This window comes from Thamnophis elegans, chromosome 3 (assembly GCF_009769535.1).
Source record: "Thamnophis elegans isolate rThaEle1 chromosome 3, rThaEle1.pri, whole genome shotgun sequence".
NCBI lineage: Eukaryota > Metazoa > Chordata > Lepidosauria > Squamata > Colubridae > Thamnophis > Thamnophis elegans.
The window spans coordinates 149,966,592-149,989,585 of NC_045543.1; the positions used below are offsets into that span (position 1 = coordinate 149,966,592).

The window sequence follows — 22,994 nt, forward strand, 5'->3', positions numbered from 1 at the left end:
AGCTGGCCACTGTCTTGTAGGTCAATGGAGGGGAGCCGGAGGAGGAATATGCTTGGGGTGGGGGAGCAGCTCCAAGGGAGTCCAAGAGATGAGATGGGGTGATTGGAGCCCTTAACTAGTCAGTTCTTGGAGTGGGGGGGAGAAGACAATGCCAGGAAGTGGGAAATCCCCCCCAGGCCTCCCGAAGCAGCTTTTGCCCAGCGCAAGAGGGCACCGAGGCAAGGGGAGCCGTCCTGCGTGCCCCCTTCTCTTGCGGTCTCTGGGTTTCCTATGCCAGGCACTGCCCAACCCAGCTGGAGCGCCCAGAGGAGCCCCTGGTCCTGTACAGCCCACCCACCCACCCCGCCGGGCGTCTTTGGTGTCCGCTGAATTTCAGGGTCAGCTGGGCGGGGGGGGGGGGGCTGCGGCAGGTGCCCCTCCTCCCCCAAGGACGTCCCAGGCATCGCTCTCCGAAGGCGAAGCGAAGGCTGCCCGGGGAGAGCTCCGAGGGTCCCGGCCGGGCGAGGTCGTTCCAGCGGAGGGCCGGGGGGAGGCAGGGCTGGGCGCTGCGCTTGGGAGCCCGGGCGGCGAGTGCGAGGGCTGCGCTGACGGGCGGCGCGGGCTGTCTCGGCAGGGCAGCCATGGGGGTGCTGATGTCCCGGCGGCAGACGGTGGAGCAGGTGCAGAAGGTCAGCCTGGCCGTCTCGGCCTTCAAGGACGGGCTCCGCGAACGGCCCGCCGCCAAGCGCCCGGCCGAGGGGGCCGCCAGCCGCCGCGGGACCCTGGAAGAGCACGCCGTGCAGGAGCTCCGCGAGGAGGAAGAGGAGGCGGCGGCGGCGGGGGGAGCCTCCCGGCCGGGGGGCTGCAGGGGCGCGAGCGCCGCCTGGGCCAGGCTGCGGGACGGGCGCGGCGTGGAACCCGAAGACCTGGACCGGCCGGGCTCCTTCTCGCCCCCGGCCCTGGTCCGCCCCGTCCGGCCGCCGCCCGAAGAGGAGGAGCGGCTGGAGATCAGCCTGGAGCAACGCGAGCAGGTAAGGTCCCCGCCCAACCTTTCCATGGGGGGGGGGTGTTCCTGGGAGCGACCCAAGGTCTGAAGAGCCATCGAATCGAGTGGGCGGGGCGTTCCTGCACCTGCTGGTCTCAGGACCCGCCCCCTCTTGTCCAGGTGTCCTTAGGAACACCTTTTCCCCGGAAAGGGGGGGGGGTATCAGTCAGTAAAGCTGGCCCCCAAGAGCCCCGGCTGCCCATGGCCCACCCTCTCTCTCCTCTCTCAACCATCTTGCAAGTGGTGTTGGTAATGCTTGAGCAGGGGGTTGGTCTGGAAGACCTCTAGGGTCCCTTCTAAGTCCGCGACTCTGGGAACTGGGAAGTGTCCCAGTAACTGAAGAACCCTGGGAGTTCTCAGGGTTCTTGAGAGCCAGATCCTCGTCAACCCACCTGAGACTGGATTTTCACACAACACCACATAATTGGCTGCTATTCCTATGAGGACCAGCATCGATTCCCATAGCTGGAGTCTGTTGTGGGCTGGGAGAGTTCCTTTGCTTGGCCTGAATCTCCTTAACATTTTGGGCAAGGGGGGGGGGGGGCTGGCCCAGACCTTCTTCTCTCTCCAGACGGTGTAGCTGCTCAAAGGGGGGAGGGGGCGGCCTGCACCAGCCTTTCCCCTGTCTCCTTTGTGCCCCTTTTAGCCCCTTCCCCAGTTCCCTCGTCTCTCCCTTAAGCGCCCAGAACCACAGAGAGCCGACCAAGCGGTTGGCCTCTTTCTTTCTCTTCGCCAGGATTCTTCGCTTGGGGAGTCCAAGCAGGTCACCCCCATTTTTGTAAGGCAGCCCTGAGCCTGGTTCCCATTTCCATCCTTCTTTCCTTCCTGACTTCAAAGTCACTTTCCAATCCTTCGCGGCCGGCTCAAATCCCCGAGATGCTGCCAGTCTGCATCCCTTATGTGGGTGGTCCTTGACTTATGACCACTATTGTGGTCCTAAGTCAAGGACCCCAAAATTTCTGTTGCTAAGGGAGATAGTTTTAAAATGATTTCCCCCCTTTTTATGACCTCTTACAATGGCCTTTTAAAGTGAATCTCTGCTGTTGTTAACACAGTTGTTAAATGAGCCTCCCCTTCACACAGCTTGTCAGAAGGACACTGTTGAAAGAAATGTCCTTCTGGGTTCAGCTCCAAGTGGGGAAGGAGACACTGGAGACATGGAGGCTGCTTGGAAAGATGGTTTATTGTTGGACAGGGCCACATGGCTTGAGTTCCTGAACAGAAAAGGTGGATCACATGCTTCAATGTTGGTGGAGAAGAAGAGACGGGCTGAAGGAGGGGCTTGCTAGGAGAAGTCTTTATTATGTAAAGCGGGCTAGCCTGGCCCTCTCAATGGCCCATTGAGAAAGTGGGGATGGGCAGGAAGCTACAGGCAACTATTCTGTCCTTTAAAACAGTGTTTTTCAACCACTGTGCCGCGGCACACTAGTGTGCCGTGACATAGTGTAAGGTGTGCCGTGGGAAAAACACCTGCCTATAGTCAATATAGGCACAGAGTTAATTTTTTTTAACATTTTCTAATGGTGGTGTGCCTCGTGATTTTTTTCATGAAAAAAGAGTGCCTTTGCACAAAAAAGGTTGAAAAACACTGCTTAAAATATGTTTCTTTTCACATCCAGAGAAACATTCTGCCTTTTCAATATTTCCCAGGATATTTTACTTCTCTGGGAGAGGGCTGGGTGATAACTTCCCACAACACAAAAGGGGGTGACCCCAGGACAACCGTCATAAATATGAGTCAGTTACCAAGCATCGGAATTTTGATGGTCACGGGGAGGCTGCAATGGTCGTAAGTGTGAAATTAGAATGGAACGGAGTAGAATAGAATATGAATCAGGAATAGAGTGGAACAGAAGTCATAAGTTTCCGTGCGATTGTATTTTCGAACAGCCACTAAAGGAACGAAGTCGAAGGCTACCTTTGTGTCTTTGCTCTGAACTGCATTTGCTCAAAGCCCACCCCCCACTTTTCACATCCTTTTGGGATTTTACCAGCCTGCATTAAGATCTGCAGAACGTACGGAGGTTAACAGCCGTTTTTCTGCAACATTCGGCACCAAAAATTACCCAGCCCCCTCTTAGACTCAACTGTTGGGCCGGCCCAAGTGGTGTTTGTGTTTGTGTGTGTGTGTGTGTGTGTGAATGCTAAGGGTCGCTCACACAATAACCTTGCAGTCCTCAAAGCAAACTTTCTCTCCTCCTCCGTCTTGGAGGCCAGGAGAACAAACAGCTCCTCCGGGAGCCTCATAGAAAATTCAGTCACGTCTGGAACAGGTGAAGCTTAGGAGGAAGCAAATAATCAGCCTCCCGAGGGGAAGATGTGAAACAAAGGTCGTTTGCCCCCCCCCCAAAAAAAATAATCAGCACTCCCCGTTGACACAGTCCTGATGTGCTGCTGTTCATTGTCTAAACACATCTGGAAATGCCAAGCTGGACAGGTCTCGGCTAAAAAGACGACCCAGTTCACGTTGATTTATTCCTTCCATTTCGGTAGCTGCCCAAATCAACCAAGTGATTCTGGAAGGCTTAACATTCTAAAACAATCGAAATATGACAGAGTAAAAACCAAGGAAAATGGTTTTTTGTCTTCACTGTCACCATCAGACACTCCGGGGCTGTTGAGATGGGGAGAGGAATGGACAAAGGACTCTCCCGTTCATCGATGAATGTCAACCTGCTTAAATTAGTCTTTCTGAACCAAGCAAAACTGAAGTTTATTTTATTAAAAATAAGCCATTTCTCCAGAGGTGAAATTCACATTCTTTTACTACCAGTTCTGTGGGTGTGGCACAGTGGTGGGTTGGAGGCGGTACACCCTAGTACAGGTGTACTGGAGCCTGCCCGGAGCATCAGATACCCTTCTGGTACGGTGCTCTGGTGGGCTCGCCCGCCCGCCCAAGCTCCTTACTGATCTTTTAAGTCTTCAGTGCTTCCGCGCACGTGCACAGCTTGTACAACACCTGCGCGATGCTCTGCTGAGCAGCTGGAGCATCACCGAGGCTCGCGGAAGCAGTAAGACACATGCGTGCACTGTGCATGTGTGTGTGCATGCTGCACGCGTCCATGTGGATGACGCCGGGCCGGTTGGAACGGGATCTGGAACCCACCACTGGTGTGGCAAGGGAAGGATACTGCAAAATCCCCATTCCCTCCCCACTCTGGGGGCAGCCAGAGGTGGTATTTGCCTGTTCTCCGAACTACTCAGAATTTCCGCTACCGGTTCTCCGGAGCCTGTCAGAACCTGCTGGATTTCACTCAGTGGTGGGTTTCAAAAATTGTTCGAACCTACTCTGTGGGTGTGGCCTCCTTTGTGGGAGTGGCTTGCTGGCCATGTGACCGGATGGGAGTGGCTTCCCGCCCATGTGACCGGATATGAAGATGCTGACGACACTTGTCAGAATCACCTTAAATGACCTCCCACACAGCACTGGCATGCATAAGAATAGGATGTAAAGTTGTTTTTTAAAAGGCATCTTTGGTTTGCGTTAAAACAACTTCAACACACGCAATGTTCTGATTGCACCACTAACGCAGTAGTCATCCTTACCTTTCACAGAGGCCCTGAGTTTTATAAATAGGAGCATGATAGTGTAGAATAATCATCTCCAAGGACCAGTGGTGGGTTTCAAAAAATGTTTGGAAGCTCTTCTGTAGGTGTGGCCGGCTTTCCGGGTCCACTGGTGGAACCTCTTCTAACCGGTTCGGTAGATTTGACGAACCGGTACTACCGAATAGGTGCGAACTGGTAGGGACCCACCTCTGATTTCACCCCTGCATTTCTCCCATTTTGGTGCAGTTCTTCATCCCAAAAGAGCTGGAGGAAAATGCACTTCTGGGTATTAGTTAACAGAGGAAAGAATGGCTTTTGGAAGAGGGAGTTGCAAGGTAGGGGAATATTCTGAAAAAGGCCACAAAAATGGTAAAGGAGAAGGGCCTATTTTGAGGTGATGCGTGACAAGAAATGGAATCCGGTGTGGTTGGAAGAACAAATAGTGGAACCAACTGAAAATGCTTGGGAGAATCAGAACATCTTCCAGCTGCCTCATTCTCCCCAGGACAGAGGTCACCCTCAGGCCCCAGTTGGCCCCAGTTGGGATCCTGGAGCTGCTGGTCCAAGAAAGTGGCTCCTGTCCAGGAAGACCCTGGAAACTCCTGTGTTTGGTGCTAATCGTTAACACCTGTCCTTGTGGGAGCAAATTTGGTGGCCCCTGATTTGGGCAGTCACATTCTCTGGGGATCCTGAGCCCTTCCTACAACCCTATTGCCCATAGATGTTGCCCATCTACAATAATACAATAGCAGAGTTGGAAGGGACCTTGGAGGTCTTCTAGTCCAACCCCCTGCCTAGGCAGGAAACCCTAAACCGTTTCAGACAAATGGTTATCCAATATCTTCTTAAAGGCTTCCAGTGTTGGGGCATTCACAACCTCTGGAGGCAACTTCTGTCCCACTGATTAATTGTTCTAACTGTCAGGAAATTCCTCCTCCGTTGTAAGTTGCTTCTCTCCTTGATTAGTTTCCACCCATTGCTTCTTGTTCTACCATCAGGTGCCTTGGAAAATAGTTTGACTCCCTCTTCTTTGAGGCAACCCCTGAGATATTGGAAGGCTGCTATCATGTCTCCCCTGGTCCTTCTTTCTATTAAACTAGATGTGCCCATTTCCTGCAACCGTTCTTCATATGTTTTAGCCTCCAGACCCCTAATCCTCTTTGTTGCTCTTCTCTGCACTCTTTCTAGAGTCTCCACATCTTTTCTACATCGTGGCGACCAAAACTGAATGCCGTATTCCAAGTGTGGCCTTACCAAGGCATTATAAAGTGGTATTAACCCTTCACGTGATCTTGATTCCCTCCCTCTGTTGATGCAGCCTAGAACTGTGTTGGCTTTTTTGGCAGCTGCTGCACACGGCTGGCTCCTATTTAAACGGTTCTCCACTAGGACTCCAACATCCCTTTCACAGTTACTACTATTGAGCAAGGTACCACCTATACAGTACCTGTGCATTTCGTTTTTCTTGTCTAAATGTAGAACCTGACTCTTTTCACCATTGAATTTCATTTTATTAGATAGTGCCCAATGTTCAAGTTTGTCAAGATCCTTCTGTATCTTAAGCCTGTCTTCTGGAGTGTTGGCTATTCCTGCCAGCTTGGTGTCGTCTGCAAATTTGATGAGTTCCCCATTTATTCCCTCATCCAAATCATTGATGAAGATGTTGAAGAGTCCTGGGCCTAAAACAGAGCCTTGGGGTCCCCCACTGCATACTTCCCTCCATGTAGATGCAGTTCCATTGAGGACTATACATTGAGTGTGATTGGTCAGCCAGTTATGGTCTACCTTATCAAATGCTTTACTGAAGTCCAAGTAAACTATATCGACGGCATTCCTCTGGTCCACTAACTTTGTCACTTTGTCAAAGAATGCAATAAGATTAGTCTGGCATGATCTGTTTTTGACAAACCCATCTTGGCTTTTGGCTATTACTTTGTTTACTTCTAGGTGTTCGCTAATTCGTTGCTTGATTATCTTTTCCAGAATCTTTCCTGGTATTGAGGTCAGGCTGATGGGTCTGTAGTTTCCTGGATCTGTTTTTTTTCCCTTTTCTGAAGATGGGAACCACATCAGCTCTTTTCCAGTCCTCTGGCAGTTCCCTGGTGATAGTATGATAGCATTATTCCAATAATGCCACAAAGAAGAGGGAGTCAAGCTATTCTCCGAAGCCCCCGAGGGCAGGACAAGAAGCAATGGGGTTGTAGATCATTAAAGAGAGAATCAACCTGGAAATAAGGAGAAATTTCCTGACAGAGCAATTAGCCAGGGGAACAGCTTGCCTCTGGAAGTTGTGAATGCTGCAACACTGGAGGATTTTAAGAAGAGATTGGACTGCTGTTTGTCCAGAATGGTAGAGGGAGCAGGGGGTTGGACTAGGAGACCTCCAAGGCCCCTTCCATCTGCATTATTCCTCTCCTTGGAGGCTCGGCTGGGCCAGAAGCCCCAAAGAGGCTCACCCTCTGGGGCGGAGGTCCCAGGGCCAGAGGGTTCCTCTTGGATCTTTCCCAGCCCTCCTTCCGCTGCAGGTGACCAACGATGAGATGTGTGAGGTGTGTGAGGTGTGGACGGCAGACAGCCTCCTGCCCTGCCGGGTGTGCACCAAGGTCTACCACGACGGATGCCTCCAGCGCATGGGCCTGCTCTCCCCGGCCGAGGCCTCCCAGGCCATCGAGGCAGCCCACTCGGCGGTCGGCTGGAGCTGCTACCACTGTGTAAGTGGTGGGGCTGGGAGGGGGGCAGAGAGGCCAGGAAATCATGTGCCTTTGGGGGGGGAGGGTTGCTCAGAAGGATTTGGGGAAGTGGGACGGGGAATGGCGGGAAGGGGAGGCAGGGGGCCAGGAATAGATGAAGGGGGGGCATAGAGACAAGGTACATTTAGCCGTGGGAAGATTGGGGAAGAGCTGATACACAAGGTTTTCTTAATGCTAGGTTATTAAATGACTTTTGCCCCATTTGGCAAAACCGTCCAAGGCCCCTTGGCAAGAAAGGGGGCTCAGCAGACACCCACCTTTCCCTCCCTCCCCCCCTCCCCACTGTGGGAAAAACAGTCCTCAACCGGACCTGCTGGCTTGTAACTGCCACCATTCCCTTCTTCCGGGCAGGATAACCTGAACTCGCTGCTCACCGAAGAGGAGATGACCTCCCTCTGCGATGCCTTCCGGCAGAGCAACATCCCACCTGGTAAGGCTGCCCCCCCCCAACCCGTTTAGGGCAGAGGAGGAGCACTGGCAGAGGGGCATTGCAGCCCATTGGGGTCTCCTTCACAGGGCAGAGACCCCTCCCCATCTGCCAGGGAGGATTGGCCCCCCAACCAACTCCCTGTCTTAGCCAAGAGACTAAGGGGGTCATATCGGGAGGGGCTTCCTCTCTGGTTGGAGGGCAGAGCCCTGGGGGAGGGGGGCTTTTTTGCCCTGGGGGAGGCCAGGCAGCCAAGTGGCCCCTCTAACCGTGACTGGGGGGGGGGGTTCCACAGAGAGCAGCCTGAGCCTGGAGGACTTCCTGCGCTATAAGGGCCTCGGGGGGCAGCCCAGCAACGAGGAAGAAAAGGCTCTCCACGCCCTGCAGTTCAGGGCCCTGGACCCTGGGCAGAAGGGCCGCGTCACCTGGACGGATTTCCTCTCCCATGAGTCCCTGCTGCTGCTGCAGAGAACACGCACGCAGGTGGGGGGGGTCTCTTCCAAAGAGAAGGAAGGAAAGACCCTACCCCATGTGAGGACAGCTCAGCCACCAGGCAGAGAGAAAGAGGCTTGGCCCAATCCTGGGGCTGAGCTGGGGGTGGGGAGGGGCCTGGTGAAGAAGGGGGGGGTCTGGCCCTCTTTCCCCACCCCCTCCCCTAGAGGAGTCAGGAAGGCACCCCCATCCCTGCAAAAGCAAGAAGATTGGAGGGTGCCTGCGAACCCCCCCCCTCTGCTTTGTTTCCCTCCCCAGGAGGGGCTGCTGCACCTGCTGACGGGCAAGGAGAGGGAGCGGGCGCGGGAGGCCTTCCTGGCCCTCAACCGCCAGGGGGACGGGCTCATCAGCCAGGAACAGAGCCGACGCTCCCAGCACGCTTGGTTCCGAAAGCGGCCTCCGGGGGTTCCCTCCTCCATCGCCAGGTAAGACCTCAGCAGGTGACGGGTGGGTTACCTGGGCCCCTGCGGCTGGATGGCTGCCCATCGGCAGGCGAAGGAAGCCTCACCTGTGGGCAGTTTCGACAGCTGGTCGTCGTCCCCCGGCCGTAGCTCTCACAGTACTCGACCCACTTGGGGTCTCCAACCGCGGCAATTTTACGGCTCAGGGATTTCAACTCCCAGAATCCCTCACTGGAGTTGAAGTCCTCAAGTCTTAAAGTTGCCAAGGTTGGAGAGCCCTCCCTTGTCCCCGAGGGCTGCCAGGGATGGCCATCCGGGCAGGGCGGGAGGCAGCTGGAGGCACAGCTGGACCAAGCCATGCAAGGCCACCCTGTGCCCAGGCCACCGGGACCTGTGGGCATCCTTGGCTTACGACCGGTCACTTAGGACTGTTCGAAGTTACTATGGAGCCCCCCCCCCCGAAAGGTTCTTCAGACCCGGTTCTCCCCATCCCACAGTGCCACGACTGTGCTGTTGCTTGGCAACCGGTGCATTTCCACCTGGTTTCAGCATCCCAGGGTCACGTGACTGCGATTTAAGGCGTTTTTTTTGCAAAAAGCCGGCATTTATTCCAATTTCCATTGAAACAGCAATGGTCTCATTTAACGACTGTTGTGTTTGCTTCATGACCACTACACAAAAAAACGTCGTAAAATGTAGTTGGTCACCTGATGGCCTGATTTACAACGGTCGTGATTTATGACCGAAGTTGCCAGGCTTGGTTTTTTGATCGCAAGTCCGGAGCTCACTGGATTCAAGGCAGAAGTGAGGTTTCTTTGTGGGGGGAGGTCATCCTGACCCGCCACCCCCCCCCCCGGCTGATCAGCCCATACAGATGAAGCCACCTTATCCCCTCCCCCACCCCTCCCCCGAATGCTGGGATGACTTGTGGCCCATTGGCTGACCCAGTCGTGACCCGTCAAAACCGCGGTCCACTAAAGCGCGCCCAATCAAAGCGCGTACGTGACGTCATTAGCAGCGCGACAAATAAAATTAAAAATAAATAAAATTAAAATAAAATTAAAGCAAGCCGATTCACATAAAGGTAAGGGTTAGGGTTAGGGTTAGGGTTAGGGTTAGGTTAAGGGTTAGCGTTAGGTTTACGGTTAGGTTAAGGGTTAGGTTTAGGGTTAGGTTTAGGGTTAGGGTTAGGGTTAGGTTTAGGGTTAGGTTTAGGGTTAGGTTTAGGGTTAGGTTTGGGGGGGTTAGGGTAAGGTTTTCGCGTTAATTTTAAATTTACCGCTCACAGCGTGCCGTTTTCGTCGCACTGTGATGACGTCATGTACGCGCTTTCGTCGAGCGCGCTTTAGTTTGTGGTGGAACCGACCCAGTCGCCCTCCCCGGAGTAGCCCCCCATGTCCCCACCCCTAATCCTGGGCCTGGGTCTGTGTGTGGCTCTCTTCCAGCGCCAGCCAGGCGGACGCCGTCTCTGAAGACAACAGCCCAAAGCAGGAGGACCAAGAGCTTCCCAAAGAAGAGCCAGGGGAACTCAGGTAGGTGCTGAGACCCTCCCCCAAAGATCCCCCGGGGCTTCCGAGGAGGGGTCCGGGCAGTGCTACGAGCCAGGGCTCATGGGCAAAGGACCTCTGGATGTTCACGCTTGAGAAGGGCTCTTTCACTTCCCCTGCGTGGGAAGCAAGCCCAAGCTCCTTCTCAGCCGGAACCATGAGCCCAAAGGAAGGGGCTCTCCCCAGAGAACCCAGAAGTGCTACGGAGCCCCGGGCAGCCCCATTGGCCGAGGTGCCCAAAGTGAGGAAGGTGGACATATGGTGGTCTTCCCAGGGGGTGACTCTGCCACCTGGCTGTTCTCCTGGCTCCCTCTGGGGTGCTTTTAGCTGTGGGTGCCAAGATGGTGCCCTCTTCCCCCAGCCCTGCGGAAGGGTGGGGAGCTCTCCCCCAAATCAAGAAATGCAGAATTGAAGCAGCCTTTTGCGTTGAGGGCCCTGGAGGAGATCTTTGATGAGGCCTTTCTTAGTCAGCCCAGTGAAGGCAGATCTTGGCAGATGCCGGGGTTTTAGCCATATTTCTGTCCTGCCCTAATCCTGAAGGACTCCCGGCAGTGGGTCATAAAGCTTAGACCAGGGGCTTCGACCAGGGGTCCCCAAACGTTTAAGACTTGTGGAAAGTTTTGACCGGGGTCTCCATGCTTGGTTTAGTTTAGTTTAGTTTAGTTTAGTTTAGTTTAGTTTAGTTTAGTTTAGTTTAGTTTAGTTTAGTTTAGTTTAGTTTAGTTTAGTTTAGTTTAGTTTAGTTTAGTTTAGTTTAGTTTAGTTTAGTTTAGTTTAGTTTTATTGATTTGTATGCCGCCCACTCCCGAAGGACTCCGGGAGGCTTACAATAAAACAAGGGAGGGGGGATAATACACAAACAACATTAAAATATACAACAGTCACAATCTCCAGGGGGCTGAATATTACAAGAGCCCCCCGGCCTGCTGGAGCAGCCAGGACTTAACAGCTTTGCGGTTTAAACCAGAGCTCTCCAAACCTGGCAACTTTGAGACTTGTGGACTTCAATTCCCAGAATTCCCCAGCCACTATGGGTGAACCTCGAGGCAAATTACATCCACAACGTTCCCTCGATCTACTAATGCAGCCTTTGGCTCTCCAAAAGAGCAGTGAGATTTGTCTGTTTCTTAACCTCTGCAACCTCTTTGAGACTTGGGGACTTCAACTGCCGTAATCCCCCAGGGAGCAGTGCTGGCTGAGGAATCCTGGCCGTTGAAGTCCACCGTGGCATGACAAAACCGCGCTCGACTAAGCCGCGCCCGATTAAACCGCGTCGCTGACGTCATCAACAGGGCGACAACAGCGAGCGCGGAGAAAGAAGGGCGCTTTAAATAGCGCTTTGAAAGCAAGCCGATTCAACTTAAGGTAAGGGTTAGGTTTAGGGTTAGCTTTAGGGTTAGCTTTAGGGTTAGGTTAAGGGTTAGGGTTAGGGTTAGGGTTAGGGTTAGGGTTAGGGTTAGGGTTAGGGTTAGGGTTAGGGTTAGGGTTAGGTTAAGGGTTAGGGTTAGGTTAAGGGTTAGGGTTAGGGTTAGGTTTAGGGTTAGGTTTAGGATTAGGGTTAGGTTTAGGGTTAGGTTTAGGGTTAGGTTTAGGGTTAGGTTTAGGGTTAGGTTTAGGGTTAGGTTTAGGGTTAGGTTTAGGGTTAGGTTAAGGGTTAGGGTTAGGTTAAGGGTTAGGGTTAGGGTTAGGGTTAGGGTTAGGGTTAGGGTTAGGGTTAGGGTTAGGTTTAGGGTTAGGTTAAGGGTTAGGGTTAGGGTTAGGGTTAGGGTTAGGGTTAGGGTTAGGTTTAGGGTTAGGTTAAGGGTTAGGGTTAGGGTTAGGGTTAGGGTTAGGTTAAGGGTTAGGGTTAGGTTAAGGGTTAGGGTTAGGGTTAGGTTTAGGGTTAGGTTTAGGATTAGGGTTAGGTTTAGGGTTAGGTTTAGGGTTAGGTTTAGGGTTAGGTTTAGGGTTAGGTTTAGGGTTAGGTTTAGGGTTAGGTTTAGGGTTAGGTTTAGGGTTAGGTTAAGGGTTAGGGTTAGGTTAAGGGTTAGCAATAGCAATAGCAATAGCAGTAGACTTATATACCGCTTCATAGGCCTTCAGGCCTCTCTAAGCGGTTTACAGAGAGTCAGCATATTGCCCCCAACAATCTGGGTCCTCATTTTACCCACCTCGGAAGGATGGAAGGCTGAGTCAACCCTGAGCCGGTGAGATTTGAACCGCTGACCTGCTGATCTAGCAGTAGCCTGCAGTGCTGCATTTAACCACTGCGCCACCTTGGCTCAGGTTTAGGTTTAGGGTTAGGGTTAGGGTTAGGGTTAGGTTAAGGGTTAGGGTTAGGGTTAGGTTTAGCGTTAGGTTTAGCGTTAGGTTTAGGGTTAGGTTTAGGGTTAGGTTTAGGGTTAGGTTTAGGGTTAGGTTAAGGGTTAGGTTTAGGTTTAGGGTTAGGTTAAGGGTTAGGTTAAGGGTTAGGGTTAGGGTTAGGTTAAGGGTTAGGTTTAGGGGTTAATTTTAGGTTTAGCGTTTACAGCGTGCTTCTGTCTCCGCGCTGTTGTCGCGCTGTTGATGACGTCAGCTACACGGTTTCGTCGAGCGCGGTTTAGTCGAGCGCGGTTTTGTGGTGGAACCGAAGTCCACAAGGCTCGAACCGTTGCCAAAGAGGGGAGGGCCCTGCTTTAGACGCCATGCGGAGGAAAACAAGCAGGGGAATCAGGGGAGACAAATCCCAAGCCCAATTAACCACCTAGCTAACGGACTTTCCTTCGTTACCCCGGCTCAGCCGCTCTGGCCCTGCGTGAATCAGAGACGGAGTTCAGCAGAGGGCCAAGAAGGGAGCAGCGGAGCGATTGTCCGGGTCTCCAGCTTTGGTGTTGAGAGTCACCGCTGCTCTTCCTCTCACACCTTCTTCCAATCTGGGGAACAAGGAGGGTGATCGACAGGTGTCCCCATTTGGGGAGATGGACAGTTGCCTTGCCCAGTTGGGTGAAAAGATGCCCACATTTCTTCTGCAGCCAAATCTCCCTTTCTCTCATGATTTCTGGGGTGGGGGGGGAGCTGAAAAGGGGCTTGGAGAAAAGGCTTAAAAGAGGCTGAGGTTGCTCCATCACGGGGGGAGTTTAAAGGAGAGGGGGACAGCCGTTTGTGGGGGAAAGTATAGGGCAAACCTTCTTGGCACTGTGCCCAACCTGGAACATGCATCCATGCGCTTGCGCCAGAGCGTCAGAAACCCAAAGACTAGTTGGCTGGCAGCAGTGGTGGGTTACGACCGGTACGATCCGATACAGGCCTTCAGGTGCCTGCTGGGAGCACCAGGTACCGTTCTAGCGCCCACCCGCCCACCGATGCTCCTTCCCGGCATTTGAAGTTTTCAGAACTTCCACACAGGGACACGGAGCGCATGACGCCTGCGCGACGCTCCACCGAGCAGCTAGAGTGTCACGGGCAGTAAGAGCACATGTGCGCACTGCACGCATTCATGTGGTGGGCGCCCGGCCACGTTCCATTGGCTGGCGCACACCTGCCTGTTTTTTTGGCCTTTTTTCTGGCTGTTTTGACCCCGAAAATGCCCCCCAAACAGCCCTACCAATGACCTGAAAACAGCCAAATGACCCAAAGGTGCCCTGTGTTTCTGGCCGTTTTCCAGGCCATTGTCCAGCGCTCTGGTGCCTGCAAAGGCCAGCTGGAAAACAGAAGAGCAGCTGGCGATGACGTGAAAGGGCTCTGCGTGGCACTTCTGGCACAAGTGCCATAGGTTTGCCATCGTGGGTGTAGGGTCTCCTGCTGGAGCAGGGGGTTGGACTAGAAGACCTCCAGGGTCCCTTCCAACTCTGTGGTTCTGTTATGCTGAGCCGGGACAGGCTCGCCAGCCAGTCCAGAGGCCAACATTTCACGAGTGGAATCCCCACAAAGGTCCTACTTCTTGCCCCCCCCCCCCCCCGGTGGAAGACCTCCCTCCCTGTGGCCGCTTCTACCTTTGGGCTCTGCTGGCGAGAGGAGTCGGCAATCAGCTCGGCCTCGTTAGGAATTGAGATGAGGCACTGGCGTTGCCATGGAGATAGTTGGCAGCGGCGCACGCTGTGAATCTTCAGAGGCGTGGGAGGGATGGCACCTGGCTCAGCCGGGCAGCCGTGGTCAAGAAGGAGGCAGGCAGAGAAAGGGCTTCCTGCTGGAGCTGCGAATCTGCGGGCAAGGAGCGACCCGAAGAAGGCTAGATTGCCCTGCTGTCCAATTCCTTCTGCCTGCCGTTTGCATTGTGGGCGCTGCCAGCTCACCCACTCAGGCCTGGAGAAAATCCACAGGGGGCATGCGGGGGATGCCAGCCTCCATTCCTCTGGACGCCGAAGCCCTTGCCAAGCACCCTGGCACTGTGCCACCCTCTTGAAAAGGCAGGAAGCCTGGTTGTGCAAGAGAAGCGTGCAAAGTACAAAACCCAGGATCTGCATGTGGCGTCCAGCAGAAGGGCGGGATGCCCCTTTCTTCATCTTTAACTTTTAACTTTTAACTTTTAATAGATTTATATGCCTCCCAATCCCGTAGGATCTTGGTGGTGGTTAATCAATGAACTCAAAGTCTGGGATGAGAAGCATCTGGCTGGACCACAAACAGAGCAACAAAGAATCTTGGAAGAGGGTTTTTTTCCCCCTTAAATTAAGAAGAGCTTCACTTGTTTACTTGATCAGAAAGGATATCTAATCAATTGATTCCTTCTATAGGTGGTCCTCGACTTATAACAGTTCATTTAGTGACCGTTCGAAGGTACAACGGCACTGAAAAAATTATGGCTCTGAATTATGACCGTTTCTTTCACCCAACCGTTTGTAGCATCCCCACGATCACGTGATCAGATTTCAGGCAACTTGACAGCTGACTCATATTTATGACGGTCGCAGTGTCCCTGGGTCACGTGGTCCCCTTTTGCGACCTTCTGACAAGCAAAGTCAACGGGGAAGCCGGATTCACTTAACAACCGTGTGACCAACTTAACAGCTGCAGTGATTCACTTAACAACTGTGGGAAGAAAGGTTGTAAAATGGGGCGAAACGTGGTTAACAACTGTCTTGCTTACCAACAGAGATTTGGGGCTCAATTGTGGTCATAGGTTGAGGACTACCTGCAAGGAAGGAGGTGGAAGGACTCTCCTCACTTGACAATCCCTCCTGATAACAGGCGCATCTCACCCAGCACACAACGCTCACCTGCTTAATTAATGCTTTACACAAATCCCGTGTCTTTAAAGTTTCACGCAAAGATACACAGATTCATTTTCTTGGTCCACTTCCCCCATCATTTGTGTACACATTTGTGTAAAATGTGCAGTCGATCCCTCCACTTTCACTGTCTAACACAACTACATGGTCCTTTCGTAAATCTCACTTCCAACTCTTGGCCCGACACAGACTGGACAAAAATGATTGATGTTCCCAGCCAGCAAAATGGCGCCATCTGTGCACCACCACCAATGTGCCTCTGCTGCTCCCTCCCACATTTGCCCGTAGGTATTTTAAGCAATGGGGCCAACATCCCACACCATTACCTTAGTTCTACCCCTAGGAGACCCTCTCAAGCTAGAGACACCTGGCAAGTCAAGTTGGCCACATCTGCCAGCTGTTTGTGGCAGCAGCCAGAAAAGCTAATACAATCCTTGGTTGCATAAACAGAGGCATAGAATCAAAATCACCTGAAGTATCCGTTGTTGTTGTTAGTTGTGAAGTTATGTAGAACACATTGCGGCCCCCTGGACAACATTCCTCTAGGCCTTCCTGTCCTCTCCCTTCCTCTGGAGTCCATTGAAGCTCACGCCGACTGCTTCGGTGACTCCATCCAGCCACCTCCTTCTCTGTTCTCCCCTTCTTCTTTTGCCCTCTGTCGTTCCCAGCATGAGGCTCCTCTCCAGGGAGCCCTTCCTTCTCATTAGGTGGCCAAAGCATTTGAGTTTCCTCTTCTAAGAGCAGTCAGGGTTGATCTCCTCTAGGATTGACCGGTTGGATCAGCTTGCAGTCCAAGGGACTCAATGCAGGAGTCTTCTCCAACCCATTGTAATTCCATGGACCACATTCCTCAAGGCCTTCCCGTACTTTACCATCCTCTGGAGTCCATTGAAGCTCACGCCAAGTGCTTCTGTGACTCCATCCAGCCACCTCCTTCTCTGCCGTCCCCTTCTTCTTCTTTTGCCCTCCATCATTCCCAGCATGAGGCTCTTCTCCAGGGAGTCCTTCCTTCTCATCAGGTGGCCAAAGGATTTGAGTCTCACCTTCAGGATCCGGCCTTCTAAAGAGCAGCCAGGGTTGATCTCCTCTAGGACTGACCGGTTGGATGGCCTTGCAGTCCAAGGGACTCAATGCAGGAGTCTTCTTCTCCAGCACCAGAGTTCAAAGGCCTCCATTCTTTGATGCTCAGCCTTCCTTATGGTCCAACCTTCACAGCCATCCATTGCAACTGGGAAAACCACAGCCTTGACTATACTTTTGTTGGCAGGGTGGTGTCTCTGCTTTTTAGTCTGCTGTCTAGATTTGCCATAGCTTTCCTCCCCAGGAGCGCCTTTTAATTTCTTGGCTGCAATCCCCATCTGCAGTGATCTTGGAGCCAAAGTATCAGTACCGCTTTATAAAGCCTTAATAAGGCCACACCTGGAATATAATGCCTCCAGTTTTGGTCACCACATAAACCAAAACTAATGTTGAGAATTTGGAAAAAGTACAGAAAGGAGCAACTAGGATGATTAAAAATCTGGAAACTAAAATATACGAAGAACGGTTGCAGGATTTGCGTATCACTAGTCCAGAGAAAAGGAGGACCAGTGGGTGGCATGATAGCAGTATTCCAGTATTTGAGGGGCTGCCCCAAAGAAGAGGGGGCCAAATTATTCTCCAAAGCCCCTGAAGGCAGGACAAGAAACGACAGATGGAAATTAATCAAGGAGTGAAGCAACCTGGAATTAAGGAGAAACTTCCTAACAGTGAGGACAATTAACCAGTGGAACAAAAGTTGCCTTCAGAAGTTGTGGATGCTTTTAAAAAGAAACTGGACAGCCACTTGTCTCAAATTGTAGAGAGTCTCCTTCTTTTCTTCTTTTTTTTATAATTTTATTTTTATTTTTAAACAAACAAAAACAAACAAAGGCATAAAACACATAAAGCCTCCTTCCATTTCATATAGCGTGTCATTTGGTTTCAAAATTTTGTGCGTCCTTTTCATGGTCACTACTTACGTATCGAATCACAAATTATTCATTAGATAAACATAAGAACATTATTATCATTATATAACAATTATTCAACTGTAATTATTATTCCTTAATTTTAAATGAGTTATTCTAAGTATATTGAATTCATACATACAACATCATTTTGCATCAATAGTTCAACTCCAATTATTATTTCTATATTTTAAACGGAATATTCTATACATTGAGATCATACAACATTATTCCATTACATTGTTCTAATCTGTTTAACAATGCTAAACTCTTAAAGTATTGCATATATCATTCTATTAAATATAAGCAGTTCTCCAACATTTTCCATTACCATGATTTTTTATCTAACCATTGATAGAACAAGTCCCAAACCTTGTAAAATTGTTCATTTTCTTATTCTCTAATTTCAAATGTCAATTTATTCATTTCCGCACGTTCCATTATTTTTTGAATAGTTTCCTTCTGCGTTGGTATTTTCTCATTTTTCCCATTATTTGCAAATACAATTCTAGCTACTATTAAAACATTTACAATCAAATATTTCAAATTTCTATTATATATTTCTGGTATAATTCCCAATTTAAAAAAATCTCTGGTTTTAAGTCTATATGTTTTTGTGTCATTTTCTCCAACCACGTGTGGATCTTAGTCCGATATCTTTTAGCTTCTGCGCAAGTCCACCACATGTGGTAATATGAGCCCGGTGTCTGATGACATTTCCAACACTTTTCAGATTTATTCTTGAACGTTCTTGCTATTCTCGTCGGAGGTAGATGCCACCTGTGAAACATCTTATACAAATTTTCTTTATATGCTGTTGACATTGTCATTTTATAATTTTGAGACCACAATTTCTACCACATCTCTAATTCAATCCCATGTCCAAAATTCCCCCCCCCCCAGGCTATCATAGATTCTTTAACTTGTTCTTCTTCTAACTTAACCTCTAATAAGTGTCAATAAAAGTTTTTTTAATTACTTTTTCATCAGTACCCATCAAATTTTTTTCTAGGTGAGTCATTTTATCATAAAAAACCTTCCTCTTTATGATCTTTCTCACATCTAGATTGTATTTGCACATAAGAAAACCAGTTCATCTTTATTCCTTCCTGTTCCAGTTCTTGCATAGATTTAAGTTCACCCTCTGCATTCAATAGTTCACCATATCTAAATGTTTGTTCCTTTTTGTATATTATTGAATATGAAAAGGCTTCAATGGTTGATAGCCAGACTGGAATTTTTAGATAGTGTTGTCTTTTAATCTTCTCTCAATTTAGTAGCAAGGCTTCCCATAGGTCTTCTAAAACACCCCCGTGATTTTATTCCCTTGTTCCATAAAAAGGCATGCCATCCCAGCAATAGATCATGTTGTAGCAGAAAATGAGACAAGACCAGCTCTTTGTCAGAGGGAGAGGTTTATTTGCGCAAAGGTTCAGGACCGATTGGTCAAGCAAAATCTGAACAGTTTTTGGCAGTTGTTTACAGTCTTTTATACTCTTAGACAACTTATTGATCATCCCAAAGTACCTGGCCTTCCTGTGTCATGTAGGCCTCGTACACAATCTCCCAAAAGAGAGACATGACATCCATTACTCAGGGGGTATTGATACCAATATCCTGTTTCATTTGCTTTAGTTAGGTGAAGCAAACAGACAACTAATCTTAAATTCCTTTTTCCCATTCCACATGGTAAAGAAACTTTAATACCCAAATAATCTGTCTAGTTGTCAAATTCTCTTTTAATGTCCTTCAACAGTCAATAATGTAGTGTTCCTTAATGTTATCCATTCTTTAACCCACATCAAACTTGCTGCCTGGTAATATAATTCCAGAAGGCCCAGCCCGCCTCTTGTTCTTGCATCTTGTAACGGTTTAAGTTTTATTCTTGCTTTTTTCCCCCTGCCATGTGTACTTCAACACTATTTTATTTAAGTCATTAAAGTATTCCTTCCCTAGTCTAATTGGAATTGTCTGGAACAGATATAAGATTCTAGGTAGAATGTTCATTTTAATTGTAGATATTCTCCCTATCATCGATAGTTGTAAATTTTCCCATTTCTTCAGGTCCATCGCGATCTGTTGTTTGAGTTTATAGTAATTGTTCTCTAAGAGCACTACATCTTGCTGTTAAGTATATCCCCAAGCATTTGACCTTATTCGTAACTTGCATCTCCAAAGTTCCCGCCAGTTCTTCCTTTTGTCTTGTTGATATATTCTTAGTCAAGATCTTTGTTTTATCTTTATTTATTTTCAGTCCTGCTACTTTTCCATATTCCTCTATTTCGTTGCCTCTTCCATTGTTAGAAGTTATGAATGAGTTGATGTCAGAGATGAGGATACCCAAATCATGGTCAGAAGCATATATTACCCTTTTACCAAAAGAGGAGGCCGATTTACTACAGATTAAGAATTACAGACCGATTCCCTTTTAAACAATGTGCTCTACATGGGGCTGCCCTTGAAGAGCATTCGGCGACTCCAGCTAGTCCAGAACGCGGCCGCGCGAGCGATTGTGGGTGCACCTCGGTTCACCCACGTAACACCTATCCTCCGCGAGCTGCACTGGCTACCTGTGGATCTCCGGGTGCGCTTCAAGGTGCTACTTATCACCTATAAAGCCCTACATGGTAGTGGGCCTGGGTACTTGAGAGACCGCCTACTGCCAATCACCTCCACCAGACCGATTCGATCGCATCGATTAGGCCTCCTCCGAATCCCATCTTCCAGCCAGTGCAAACTGGCAACTACCCGAAGGAGGGCCTTCTCGGTGGCTGCTCCGTCCCTTTGGAACGAACTCCCCGTGGAGATTCGGACCCTCACCACCCTCCAATCCTTCCGCGCTGCTGTAAAGATCTGGCTGTCCCGGCTGGCCTGGGGCTAAGATTATAGCCCCACTCGAATGGTGTGATTGTTGCTTTTTTTTTTCTCTTTTAATATGCTGTATTGTTTACTGTTTGTCGTTTCCCCCCTCCCTTTTGAATTGTGAGCCGCCCTGAGTCCCCTTAGGGAAAAGGGCGGCATACAAATAAAGGTAAATGGAAAAAAAAAAATGAAATGTAAACTCAGACTATAAGTTGTTTGCGTCAGTATTGGCAGAACGACTCAAAAATACTTAAATAAATTTATTCATCCTAATCAAAAAGGGTTTCTACCAAAGAGACAAATTAAAGATAATATGAGAATAATTTTAGATACTTTGGAATATTATGAGGTGCATCCTGAAAAACCATTGGCTTTGATGTACTTGGATGCACAGAAGGCATTTGACAACGTTCATTGGCGTTTTAGGTTGTTACAACTGGAACAGATGGGTTTTGGTGAGAAGTTTACTCAAGCCACACAAACTATCATAAACTAAACAGCTAAGATAATGATTAATGGAGACCTGACAGAGTCCATTGGAATAAAGAAAGGGACGAGACGAGGCTGCCCACTATCACCCTTACTTTTTGTCTTAACATTAGAAGTCTTAAATAGAAACATCAGAGAAGAAAAAGAAATGAAAGGAATGAGAATCAAAAAGGAAGGATATAAGCTACAAGAATTCGCAGATGATTTGGTTTTCATCCTAGAGCAGTGGTTCCCAAACTTGGCAACTTTAAGACTTGTGGACTTCAACTCCCAGAATTCTCCAGCCAGCTCTGCTGGCTGGAGAATTCTGGGAGTTGAAGTCCACAAGTCTTAAAGTTGCCAAGTTTGGGAACCACTGTCCTAGAGGATCCATTAGTAACATCACCTAAACTGATAGAAAAAGTAGAGGGCCTCCTTCTTAAGCAGGGGTTTAGACTAGAAGACCTCCAAGGTCCCTTTCAGCTGTCTTTTCATTGAGGGGCATGTCGTGTGCTGACAGAGCTCAGGGTATTGGCTTTTCCTTAAATTACAGGTATGAGTCTGGGAGCATAATTTCCAGCAAAAGAAAATATTAAAAAGTTTCATTTTATTTTTTTAAAAACCCTATATTTTAGAGTATGCTCCCAGGGGAGTGTGTGGTGCATTATTTTCAGTGTTTTTTCGATGCACTATTTGTGAAATGCTTTTCTTTCTTTCTTTTTTTCTTTTTTAAAAAAAGATTTTATTGGTAAAAAGAAAATACAACATCCATTACTTGTAAAAAGCAATACAACTACATTTCGAGATATTCCCATACTATCAAATCATTATGAACATCAAAGGTTAGGTATCTTATTCCTTCCCTCCCTCTTCTCTTCCCTCATTTCTCCTTTTCCATACCCTTTTCTTCCCTCCCCCCCCTTACTTCCTTCTCCCCTAACTTCCCTCCTTTCTTTTCTCCTTTCCTCTTTTCCTTCCCCCTCCTTTCCCTCCCTCGATCCCCCCTCCTTTTCACATACCTTCCCTCCTTCCCTTCCTCTTTCCCTCCTCCTTCCTTTTCTCTTAATCTACCGCCTTTCCTCCCTCCTTCCTTCCTTTCAACTCTCCTTCTCTCTTTCTTTCCCTCCCTCTTTCCCTCTTTACAACCCTCTCTTCTTCCCGCCCTGCTTTTCTTAAAGAGAGAGCGAGAGAGAGAAAGGAGGGAGGGAGGGAGGGGAAGAGAGAGATTGCAGGGAGGGGGGAGATGGCACCAGGCCACTCGCACCCCTGGCCTCAAGCAATGGGGCGCCCCTCAGATTGAGCCCTCTCCTCCCGCTGCTTGGTGGAGGGGCTGGAGCCAGCCTCCATCCGGTGGTCTCAAAGCTGCTTTTCCAAAAGATACCTGGACTTCCTTGGGGTTTTTTTTTCCTTCGAAAACATTTTATTTCTCATCCCGGAAACAACTTCAGTTCTGACCGACTTTGTTTCCCCGCCAGCCAGTTAGAACTCAAGAAGCTTCTTGGATGAGAAGCGAAATGTTTTCAAAGAAAAAGCAAAACCCACGGAAGTCCAGTGGTCTTTGGGGACAATCCTGGCCAGGAGGGTTGAGACCAGGGGTGGGTTTCAACCGGTTCGCGGCGGTCCCTGCGAACCGGTTGGTCGGCGAACCCGGAAGTAAGTAACTTCCGGGAACGGCGACTGGCCCACCCACCCGCCTGCGCTCCTTACCCGGTTTTGACGAGTTCTGCGCTTCCACGCATGCGCAGGACGCATACAGCGCCTGTGCGATCCTCTAGGAGCAGCTGGAGCATCACACAGACGCTAGTACGCATGCGTGCGCCGCGCGCGTGCACGAGGACGCCGCCGGCCCCGTTCCAACCGAACCGGTTGGAACGGGGCGAGAAACCCACCCCTGGTTGAGACTCACCCTGGTTTCCTTCTCTTTTGCCCCCAGCAGGACCGTCACCTGGCCGGCCTTTTTGAGAGAAAGCACCATCTACATCCTTGCTGCCCGGCCCAACAGTGCCGCCATCCATCTCAAGCCATCGATGTGAGGCCGTGTGGCGGAGCCAGGAGAAGGCCAGGCATGGCCTCCTCGGAGGAGTCAAGGGAAGGAGCTTCTTGCCATCGTGACGGAACCTGGACTGGCTGCCCCAAAGGGCCCCCCCCGGGAGCTGCACACACACACACACACACACACCCGCCAGGGCACTCGCAGAAGGGCTGATGGGAGCCCCTTTGCCCTCCGGATACCCCCTCCCCCCCCTCTCTCTCCCCGTCCCTGCAGCCCCCCCCCATGGGCAGAGGGGCAGAATGAGGGC

General features: G+C 50.0%; 1 protein-coding gene across 1 annotated transcript; it reads left to right on the top strand.

Moving 5' to 3' along the window:
- The first annotated feature begins 620 nt into the window (after positions 1-620).
- On the top strand, positions 621-22,727 carry PHF24 (PHD finger protein 24). The gene is made up of 7 exons (XM_032213920.1): positions 621-1,010; positions 7,099-7,284; positions 7,675-7,753; positions 8,046-8,233; positions 8,501-8,667; positions 10,089-10,175; positions 22,628-22,727. The coding sequence occupies exons 1-7, from the start codon at positions 621-623 to the stop codon at positions 22,725-22,727; spliced, it is 1,197 nt and encodes a 398-aa protein (XP_032069811.1).
- Positions 22,728-22,994: the final 267 nt, after the last annotated feature.